The sequence below is a fragment of the Homarus americanus genome, unplaced genomic scaffold (assembly GCF_018991925.1).
Source record: "Homarus americanus isolate GMGI-L3 unplaced genomic scaffold, GMGI_Hamer_2.0 scaffold23617, whole genome shotgun sequence".
Taxonomy (NCBI): domain Eukaryota; kingdom Metazoa; phylum Arthropoda; class Malacostraca; order Decapoda; family Nephropidae; genus Homarus; species Homarus americanus.
Window position 1 is genome coordinate 711,685 of NW_024720711.1, and position 12,588 is coordinate 724,272.

Below are 12,588 nucleotides of genomic sequence, written 5' to 3' on the forward strand. Positions count from 1 at the left end.
CATTCCTCTTGCACCCCAACCATTCCTCTTGCACCCCACCCATTCCTCTTGCACCCCACTCATTCCCCCTTCCACCTCACCCCGCCTATACCATCACCTCTTATCTAAACAACCATCTCCTACACCTACCCCGGGGCCATCACTAAGTCATGCACCAAACTGAACAACACCAATATCAACCATCTCCCGAAATACAATGTACCACCACCACCACCCTGTCAACCACTACTACCATCACCACCCTGTCAACCACTACTACCATCACCACCCTGTCAACCACTACTACCATCACCACCCTGTCAACCACTACTACCATCACCACCCTGTCAACCACTACTATCACCACCCTTACTGTCAACCATTATCACCACCACCCTCACTGTCAACTACTACCATTACCCCCACTGTCAACCACTACGCCTTGACCTTTCACTGTCAACCACTACCACCACCCCCACCATCAACCACTACCACCACCCTCACCATCAACCACCACCACCACCATATCCACTAACACCATCAATATCTCATGCTCCTTCAACATGCCACACAGCAAACTAAGCAGCCCCATACAGCCCTCCCCCCTCCCCACCCTCCAGCCCTCCTCCTCCCTCACCCCAGTTCAGAGGATCCTCACCCACCCCACATTCCTGACCCCACCACACACACACACACACACACACACACACCATAAGGCCTCCTTTGTCACTCTATTCATTCCTGACATCTTCCCAGCACCCATGTATAGTTCCTTAATCTTCCAGGCCTATCTACACATACTAAGGCCTATACACACACAACCCTAAGACCTATATACACACCCTAAGGCCCTACACACACACACACACACACAGCCAAGATGCACGGAGCAGATGTAGTAGCCTCGCCCTGCCCCAAGCTATACCCTGGGTCATGAGAAGAGCTTTACCACAACCCAACCCCACCACACACTACTACCACCATCAGGGTCACTACTACTACTACCATCACCACCACCCACTCCCTCACTCTCCATCACCACTCCTTCACTTTCCATCACCACCAATTCCCTCCACCCTCACCACCACAACCACCCACTCCCTCTCTCCTTCCCCCTCTCACCACCACCACCTCCCTCTCACCACAACCACCCACTCCCTCCCTCTCTCACCACCACCACCACCACAAACTAGTCTCAACTGTCGAAAACTGACACTGTTAGTGACCAATCGACGAGTGTGTCAGCTTACACCACTAATGACACAGCTCGACAAAGGCGCCGCCCTAGCTCCCACCAACTACAGAAAGGCAAGTCGTCACACCTCTAAATAGGGTGACGGTCATATTTATAACACTGACACATAACTATAGCAAAAGTCTGAAACGTCAAAATTTACAAGACTAAATTGTTACTTTTCCAGTGTCAAAAACTCGTTAAGTCTGACCTCTAAATATAGGCGACACTTGACCTTTAAACACAAGTCGATATTTGTAGGTGTGACCTCCATGTATTGCCAATAGGTGACGCGGCAGAAAGGGGGACGCAAATTGGTGTTTCTTGTATAGTAACATGATATCACCAGGAGTCTGTCTGGGGCTATTTTTAGTCCTGGCGGTATTCTTAGTCCTGGCGGTATTCTTAGGGCAGGCGGTATTCTTAGCACTAGCGATAATCTTAGCACTAGCGATAATCTTAGCACTAGCGATAATCTTAGCACTAGCGATAATCTTAGTACTAGCGATAATCTTAGTACTAGCTATAATCTTAGCACTAGCGATAATCTTAGCACTAGCGATAATCTTAGTACTAGCGATAATCTTAGTACTAGCGATAATCTTAGTACTAGCGATAATCTTAGTACTAGCGATAATCTTAGTACTAGCGATAATCTTAGTACTAGCGATAATCTTAGTACTAGCTATAATCTTAGTACTAGCGATAATCTTAGAACTAGCGATAATCTTAGTACTAGCTATAATCTTAATTATAGCTAAATCTTAGTATAGCGATAAATCTGAACTAGCGATAAATCAGTACTGAGCATCATAGTACTAGCTATAATCTTACTGCTGGCCATAATTTGGAGGAAAGTCTTTATAACAGAGAGACAGAGCCAAGGCTGCCTTATAATATTCGCTCCAGGGAAAATGGCGTAAATTTCATTCCTCCCTCCCCAACACCGTTATTTTAAACACTATACTGGCAACTGTATACCTTGACCTATAACGTAATTTGACTCATATGACCAACAACGTGTGCTGTACAGGACCAATAATGTATTAGCCATAGGACACAATCCAGTCATCGTGTACAACTCCATGGTCACTCGATACCTGAAACAACAGTAATTACCTGTTACCTGCGTGTCAACACCCAGGTAATTACTGAATAGGTAATCTAAAAAAAAAAGAAACTCACTCATTTCTACCTTACTTTGAATTCAGTTTCATCAAATCGTCCCTGGCAATAGTAATTACTCTTCACATATGGACCTGGACTTAATAAATAATCGTAATAATAATAATAATAATAATAAAACAATCTTTCGTCTGTTCCTACGTATAAACCAGAGAGGCTTACCAATAGGATTGGACTCCCATTAAGACTGTGAACGGATCTCTCTCTCTCTCTCTCTCTCTCTCTCTCTCTCTCTCTGGGGGAGTCCTCACGTGTAAGACACAGCAAAGAAAAGTTAAGAACCACTCGAGTAATATACAGTAGACCCATTTACTGACCCTTAGATAAGTTTATACAGTAAAACCCTCCATTTAACGGACATCAATCTAAAAGGAATAGTTCGTTAAATGAAGGTTTCACATCTAATGGACTTCGATATAATAGACTGTTATAAACAGGGACCTCGATATAATGGATTGTACTCTCCCATATAGTCCGTTGTATAGACTCCTCACATCTAACAAATCTCGATATAACGGACGACTCTCATATAGTCCGTTAAATAGAGGTGTGATTGTACTCGGATAACAGAGTACAGCCAAGAGTTCCTGTCCAGAGAGCGCGAGAATAGAGAGTATCATTTTGTTTACAGTGATATTATAATTTAAGTGAAGACCTAACCTAACCTAACCTAACCTAACCTAACCTAGCCTAGCCAAACCTAACCACACTAGCGCCTTAAGATGATATTGACCTTGGAACCTGACGCCAGAGCTGAGGTCATAAACGTCACCACACTCAACCACTCACAGTCAGGCAGGGACGTAACCCGAGCTAGGCGGAGTGGATGATGATGATGAAGAGAGAGAGAGAGAGTTAACAAATAAACACAATCATCTTGGACAAAATCCCTCTTACTATCTCACACACACACAACAAAATCACTCCAGCCAAACGACCAAACACAAAACCTAACCCACAGCCAAACAAACGTCATGTTGGCCCGCCAATTTCCGTCGTCGCGGTCCACCAGGTCACACTAATTGGACCTCCAGATTGCTTATAGGCGATCCAGACGAGGTGGTCTCCGGCCCAACCAGCAATCATCGAGTCCATTTAGTACTTACAAGAGCACATTACTGTTCATGCTCTCCTACCTCGAGACACTGAAAGAAACTGATATTATGACTGATGGAGGAATGGTAGAAGGACCTGAACCTTAATATACTGCACGTCAGGAGTGTTTTTTTTAATGTGCATTAGTTTACATATAGTTAATAGTTTACATTGGTTTACTAGTTTATATAGGTTAAATAATACTTAGGAAAAGTAATATACAAAGGCATAATATAGTACAATACCTTCAGGTGTCACAGCAACTCGTCCACTTCTACTTCCAGTATGGAGGAGACACTTCTCATACCACTACAGGGGACTCACTCACAGGTCTACAGTGTTGATTAATTACTACAGGGGACTCACTCACAGGTCTACAGTATCGACACCATCTTACCTTTTTGAATCTGAAGCGTCTGTATGTGGTGTTTAGCGCCCTCTTGAAGGTGGAGTCGAAGGGGTTCTCTGAACGTTCTGGGGCCGGCGGGTACTGGAAGTTCTCCAAGTGACCCAGAGCCTCGTCCTCCTCCCCGCTACTCCTCACCTCAACACCCCTCTCCTTGTTCTTTTTCTTATTGTTCAACTTGTTATTGTTACAAGTGGAGGTTATGGTGAGGTAGTTGTGGGTGCTGGAGTCGTTGTTGAGGACGGGGCTTGGCTCACTGAACACAGCGTGGTCCTGGTGAGGGTCGCTGAGGGCCGTGTGGTCCCGCCGCGACAGATCACCGAAGCCCTGGTCCTCGTAACGGCTACTGCGTGACCTGGACCAAGGGTTGGCCAAGTGGTCACCAGGGGCGTGGATGTGAGAAAAAGCGGGCGGCGTAATAGTATGGTACTTGGACGCCAGGTGGTCCATATTGAGTGGCACCGCATGGTCAAAGTCTGGACGGAAGGGGATGGGAGAGTCTGTGGCGGGGGCGGCCAGGACGGGCGGCTCATTATCACACAAGAGGAAAGGTGGCACGAGCGTGTCCCCGTTATCATGAGTGTGCGTGTGGTCACTGTCCCCGCAGCTCACTAACCCACTGTCATTGTCACTGTCACACCTGGGGTCCGTGAGAGGTAACTGTAGCCGCGTCACCGTACTGGCGGGCGCGGGAGTGGCGGCCGTGTCGCCTAGCTCGTGGTCGTCCATATAGCAACAAGGAAGCCCCGCCCGCACCACATCACAGTCCTTATTATCACTAGTATCACAGTTTGGGGGAGAGTTGGAGAGGAGGCGCGTGATGGGGGGGCCACGAGTGTGTGGCGAGGGTGGCACACACACCACGCTGCCCAATGCCGCCATGTCCGTAGGGCTGGTCCAGCGGGGGGCGCACTCCCCCACGTCTGGCTCTCGCCCGTCGTTGTGTGGCCACATGACCCCCAAGGAGCGGGCCACCTCCTGCGAAAGCACCACCACCCGCGACAACACCTCCGTTAACATGCTAACGTGGAGGACTGAGCTGCGCCATAACCCCGCTCAGGAGCCTAAACCACCACCACCACTGAGGCCTGTGGCGCTCCTTCACACTGACGCCTCAAGTATCACTTCCTGTACACCTTGTACACTCATAGTCTCCTTATTGTCGTATATATAACACCAACCGTGATATAAAACACTTAGACAAATATACTTTTCTATGAACAAATATTTCACCGTTTATAAATTAACCTGTTAAGAAAAATAAAAAGGTCAGGAAAGGAAAATATCACCAAAAATCCCCAAAATTCAATAAATGTTTTGTTTCCAGTAATAAAACAACATCCAAGAGCCCCATTTTACAGAGACACAAATATAACCACAATACCGTACTTATTTATATATAAAAAAACGACAATATGAATCAAACTGTACTCGCCACACCGCATAAAGTTTGCACGAGGGTGAAGTGTGTGTGTTATAAAACAATGATACGTGTTCCATATTCAACACACAGGGGAGCGAACCCCGAGGTATATGACTGTCTGACCCACCTGAGGCAAACACAACCATATTCAATATCTCCCATATAAACTAAACACTTCAGCTGGCATTTCACACAAAAAGTCAAATCCTGTCAAAGTTTATTATACCTCAACCTGGCTTTAAACACTTCTGCTCGCTTGGCTACGTTGCCGGAGATGGATAAATGAAACAACAGTTCAGACCAACACACATAGAGCTATCACAGCGACCACCCACCCACACACATATTCACCGACCCACCTACACCCACCAGCCCATTTACATACATCCACCTCACAACCTCGCCCCCTCCTACTCAAGTGGCGGCTGGCGACGGAGGCGGTGTGGGAGGGGTTGGAGGAACACACTAACTCAATATACAGTCAGTGTCGGCAACTGTGTGGACGGCTCATCAAATCCTCATGAGCTTAATTAAGCCAGTCACTGCTTCCATGTTGGTGCTGAATACCATGCATACTGCGGCTCCCGGATATGCATATGTATGTGGCTTACCCTGGAATATACATGGGAGAGCCGGTGATGTGGGGTCGAGGGATATACAAGAGATCGGGGGGAAAAATAGTAGGAGGTGCATGACTCCTGACTGTGCTCACCGCCCGGGGCTTAGGACATGACACATGGACTTGTTAATATAGCTGTATAGTTTAATGTGTATTCCTCCACTAGTGAACAGGTCATGGGGTATACAAGGCAGACTAACATGGATGGAAGGAAGGACAAGGAAGTGACACCTTTTCCTCCCACGAATTTGAGCGACACACACACACACACACACACACACACACACACACACACACACACTAATTTTTCGGCAGTAAAGTTTAGGATCTTGTTTATATTACCTTTAATTAACCTGCGACGGGAGATCAAATCACTCCTAATGACGCATTATGGTACAATCCACCTACCCCACCCCTCCCATCACACCCCACCAACCCCCATCCCCCCATCATTCTCCCTTCATGGAATTAAAAATAACAAATAATACTGTAAGCCAGAAAGAAGACACACTTCCTGCGGCGTCTTATACACCTCTAATTCATGAACAAACATAACACACTTTCTGTTTGTTAGTCTCATACTAATGCATGACGTAACGGTCACACCAGCGTTCCTACTTCTGGGGAATTTGTCCCCAGATTGGGAAATCTGGACACATCTGGGGACAAATCTAGGGAAATGGGCTTTTGGGAGAATTTCTGGGGAATTTTGAATATTTTGGGGAATAATTAGGGAATTTGAGTGTGTTTGGTTTATATAATACCAATACCAGGTCTCTGAGTCAACATCTTTCCTGAAAACATGGAGAGAACGTATTGTGGGGCTACTACATGGAATGGAAGGATTGGCATCACTTGGGATACCTGCTGATCAAAACTGATCCAAAGCTGCTGAAGCTTGTGCCAAATGTCAAGAGCAATGCTTCCGATTCAGAAGCTCATCAAATCATTGTTGATATACTCAAGTCATAACTCATATAATATCATAAACTCTAAATAAAGTATTGGAATCAAAATTGCTTTTTTTTTAAATTAAGTAGTTAATTTGGTATACATTTATGATTTGACGGATTCTATACCTTAGATTAAGTACCGGTAAATACTCGAAATGTTAGTGGAGTGTTTACTCTTGTCAGAAAAACCAAAACAATAATTTTATTTTGTTTCTGCCACAAATATATTAACAAAATATTAAATAATAATGATAAAACAATAAAACCACAAAAAATATTAAAAACCACAATAAAACTTTCATTTTAAACCGATATATATATATATATATATATATATATATATATATATATATATATATATATATATATATATATATATATATATATATGTGTGTGTGTATGTGTGTGTGTGTGTGTGTGTGTGTGTGTGTGTGTGTGTGGATAATGGATTTGGGGAATTTTGATCCAATCTAGGGAATTTTCAACCTTACTCTAGGGAATTCTTCATGTGAACTTGTGGGAACACTGGGTCACACACCCATACCTCCCTTCAGTGTACACCAAAGGTAACATCCGTGTGGAACTTGGCCAAGGAGCTAAATGGTAAGATGAAGTAAACTTTATAATGTACTTTATATCTCGCGCCTCTAACTTTTAATATATTTTCCAGGCAAAGAAAATTCAGCTAAAAACCTTTTTAAACTTTGGACTTTTATGAAACAAAAAGTTATGATTAATTATGAAACTTCAAATACGGGAACCACTTGGCCGAGTGGCGTCCATCACTGCATGAGAACCTGGAGCTGATGCGCGCACACACACACACACACCAGTAATAATAATAATAATAATAATAATAATAATAATAATAATAATAATAATAATATCATTAATATAAACACAGCAACAATAATAATAATAACGATAATAACAATAACAACAACTACGACCAGAGCCCCCCCCCCCACGTTGAGGGTAATGGATGCCTCGGCTCGGCTGGCCAACATTGCCATGGCAACCCACCTCCACACTCACTTTTTCCCAGGGCGAGATACGCCACTCATAGATACATCCGGCTAGTTTTTAACTAACTTGAAACAATTTCATCCTGACTATCAAAAGTTAGATTAAGTTCGGTCTTACTAATTTTTCTTAATTTTTAAACACAAACCAGAAGTTATTTACAGAAAGAGAATTAACCAAGAAGACTTAACGGAGACTTTAACCACGCCATATATAACTTAACCATGAGATTATAATTGGTTTTAACAGAGTTTTTTCGTCTTCTTCCTGGGTAAAAACAAAACAAGAGTGGCACTACGTCGCTTTGTGTAGGTTTCCTTCATGTGTGTGTGTGTGTGTGTGTGTACTCCCCCACTCACCCACATTTACACACACACACGCCCGCCCATCACCACCCAAGGCCCTCACCTGTTTGCATCTGACCGACGCCCATCAACACCAATTACCCCTCACACACACCACCTCCTAACAGGTACCACAGGTGATTACAGCAACAACGAGCACCTCACTAATAACTTCCACGTGAGTAATTGGTTGTTAGGGAAGAGGGGGGGGGATGTGGTCTAGATACTTTACTGTTTGTATTTTTTCGGAATATCAACAACTTCTGTATGGTACCGTGTTTAAATGTATGTATGTATGTATGTATGTATGTATGTATGTATGTATGTATGTATGTATGTATGTATGTATGGCCCACACTGTCCCACCATACATACACACATTCAGAGCAGTCTCACCATGACATACCAAACAAATAAACAAACACACGCACATACATAGAAACACGCACAAACACAGGCTCATACACAGACACACGCACATACACAAACAAACGCACGCACAGGCTAAAAGACCCTCAAAAAATCTAGATGACAAGGAAGGAATTAGCAGACTGCAGTAAATTGCATCCATGCCAAGTTTCCACTCCATCAAGCTGAAGGTATTGGGGGGAAGAAATGCTCACGAGACCAAGCTGACGAGACCGAGGACACGACCAAGCTGATGAGACCGAGGACACGACCAAACTGACGAGACCGTATCAATAAACATCTTCCTCACTCTGGAAAAATTGCAGAAACGACGAGAACTCTAGCTCACAAAAGGGGATATCTTTCATACTAACCTAACCAAATCTAACCAAACACACGGAAACATTTTAGAGATAAAGTCCGGAAATGAAACTCGGACGTACGGACGACAATGAGAGAACCAAGTTTTTTTTTTATCCCCCTTCCAAACTTAGTTGAGCACGGGATAATAATACACTGAGAAAACTCCCAGACGTGAACAGGAAAACTTCAAATAAGTGAGTGAGTGAGTGAGTAAGTGCGTGAGTGAGTGAGTGAGTGTACAGACTCACTCACTCAGAACTACAACACAATACCACAGGTCCTTGCCCGCCCTCTCTCACTCTGCTCTGTTAACAATACAATGAACACGACTGGTATACCTCCTCTCAGTATACTCCCGCTACGACACACAAAGGTATAAGGTTCCCTAGCGGTGCACGAGTCTCCGGGCGATGGTGTAGCGTCCCTGGCTGGCTTTGAGGAGAGTGTAAGGGGGACTGGGGAAGGTCCCTGCACCTAGGTAACGGAGTCGTGAAGGCCGTCCTGCCCCCATTGCTCTACCCCCTCCCACACACACACACCGACAATAACACACCTCCTCCAACTTCCCAAAATCTCCTACGATATAATTTCTCACCTAACTTGACACAATGCCCTGATTCACACAACTTTGTAACGATATATAAGTCACCAGTGGATGGAGATAACACGCCTCTGAGCCTTGGTACAGTCTCGGTGCAGTTTTGGTGTAATTTAGGTCGCTTGGTTGAGTTGTTTGCTTGCCTGTGATAGTTAAGGACGTCCTCGTATCAGTAGTAAAGGGGTCAATTTAAGAGGTTATATCAGGGGTTAAAAACTGGCATGATATACTCTGGGACATGTGTGTGTGTGTGTGTGTGTGTGTGTGTGTGTGTGTGTGTGTGTGTGTGCAAAAATTAAGATATATTTGGGAGAAAGAGATACCGTGTATCACTCAACACCTGAGTATTGCACCCTGGCATGATATAGTGACGGCAATATAACTCGGCAGGTTGTGACACGCGCCACCAAACACTATTCTCCCTGCATCACGTGAGGCACCCGAGACACGCGTCGACCATTGTAACATCACTAACTCTCTCCTTCACTCTCTCGAGCTCATTATCACACCCAATGCGTCCTGATCACCGCCAAACACAACCAACAGTTTCCACGGGTCTTTCAACATCAATTGTCTTCAAACAGAGAAAGGTTGTTGTGTAACATTTGTGGGAGACCGTGACGTTCATCTGGTGGACAATGAAGCAACAGAGGCATTAAGTGTTACATGAGAACATAATGTTGCATATGGCAGGCAACGTACTGTAGTTGCAGGAGGGAAGTAGATTATTGTGCAAGGGGAAGGTAACACGATATTATATTGTTGCATTAAAAAGGGAACGCGGGAGTATAGTGCAAGCGGAGGGAAACACGGTAACGCTGTTGCGTACAGGAGAGGCTGCAACCCACCTGTATGGAAAAGAGTAACACTAACGGCACTGACGGACAGGAAGCGAGTTAACACGTGTTGTTGCAAGGAGGGGAGGGAGAGGAAGGGGGTGATAATGGTACTGCGTAGTAAATAACGCAGCACCTTGGTGTTGGATGAGGGAAGAATCACCGTCCTCCATGGGAAATAACACGGTATACTACAGTGTTGGATGGGTCGTGTGGGCGTATTTTGTCAACCAACTGACGTAGGGTGTGGTTTCAGGTTGATGTCCAGGGTGGGGTTCTAAGGTGTGGTCCAGGATAAAGGGTTCTGGGGTGTGGTTCTAGGGTGTGGTTCGATCCACCTAGTGAAGACTTGAATGAATCAATTAAACCAAGTCACATTACCCCCACCTCTTTAACCCTTGAATCACCTGGTGTATGTCCTTCACACACACACACACACACACACACACACACACACACACACACACACACACACACACACACACACACACACACACACACACCTGTAAAAGAAAACCTGGGTCTAACTTCCCCAAAAAACCTCGATTTAAGTGACTCCGTATCACCAAAGCCCACAAGCTTCTCGAGTCACTTCGTTTCTGGAACCTCAGGCTACTGGCTCACCTGACCGTGGATGCACCTGGCGTGTACCCCAAACCTTGATTCACCTGAGGCAGAAACGTTCACTCGGCTAGGGGAGGAGAGGAACCACAGGTATGGAGATGAGGGTAAAAGAGCATCATTCACACGGGGGCAACAACCCACAATAAACTTTGGTGTAGAATATCTTCCTTCCCATTCCAGTAAATGCTCTTAGTCCTCCCGCCCCCCTTCCCAATGGCACTATCCCCCTTACCCCAACTGACGTCTTTCCCATGGCACCCACTTCCCTGTTCCTACTCACATGAGACACACCTAAGTTTGAAGGCCACACCCCTAACAGGAATTTCTCAAGGTTAAGGGGGGCCTCTGTGTTATATAGACTACTGTCTTGTTAATGCCAGTAGCCGTCCACCTGACCTTGTATCGACGCAACAACATTAATAAGTATGACTCAGCATTTTATGAGTTTATCTGGATTTAGTTTTTTATGGGCTTTTTTTTTTTACCTCCTCGTAACAATGGACTCAACTTCCTGAATCCGTATCACTAGAACCAGGAGCAATTTAATGTCAACAGTCATTATCAAACCACCTTAAGATCAACCACCCTAACGCTAATTTAACCTAACCTAACCCCCTTGTGGCGTTAGAGTGTTTTATCGAGTGAAATAAGCTGGGGGGAGGGACTAATCTAGAGATGATCCTTTTAAAATTCCAACAACTCGTTAACTCTCACTCTCTCTATCCTGTTGCCAATCCTCTTGAAAGTCTATCATGTGGGAGTGGATGGTTCGTTGGCTGTAGCTCGTCAAGTATTAACAAAAAAAAAATATTCCCTCGCCAATGCCGTACTATGTCTCCAGTGCTCACTTCAATACTATAAAACAAATATGAAAAGATGAAAACATATTTACCTATGAACACACACACACACACACACACACGAAGGTATTCAACGCATATTATATCATTATGTATAAATCAAATGTAAGTCTGTATATTTTCAGCCACCGGCTGCAACTCTATTAATAAACCGTTTATTACACACGCACGCACGCGCGCGCGCACACACACACACACACACACACACACACACGCACGCACGCACGCACACACACACACACACACACACACACACACACACACACACACACACACACACACTAATCTTCTACGAATATTGACAACAGGGAAAGTGAGAACGTCAACAAACACGTCTCTCTGTAGGAGTTGACACAAAACAATGGAAATAATAGACAAGACAATACAAGAATATATACACAAAGGGAGAGGAAACTGTCCAGAGTGTAGAAGACAACAAGACAATCTCTCAACGTTTCACCGTAAGAATAATATTTCCTACTGGTGACAAAAACGAACGCAAGACCCTAAACTGACATGCTTCAGGGTGGCCAGGGAGGCGAACGGTCCTTTAACTGGAGATATTCAGGGCCAAGGGAGCGGTTTCTAGATTAGTGAGTTTCAGGGTCAGGGGGAATACGCCTGTCATCATCCAGTTA

At 44.7% G+C, this 12,588-nt stretch overlaps 1 protein-coding gene across 2 annotated transcripts in view; it reads right to left on the reverse strand.

Moving 5' to 3' along the window:
• The window catches only part of LOC121860707 (ribosomal protein S6 kinase alpha-3-like), a gene marked incomplete at its 3' end in the record, with an annotated part of 99,364 nt that overhangs the window by 53,455 nt on the left and 33,321 nt on the right, over positions 1 to 12,588 (reverse strand). Inside the window, 1 exon segment of one of the 2 annotated variants that reach the window (XM_042358005.1) lies at positions 3,891 to 5,147. Within the exon segment in view, the coding sequence (XP_042213939.1) occupies positions 3,891 to 4,919 (1,029 nt within the window). 2 annotated transcript variants of the gene reach the window in all.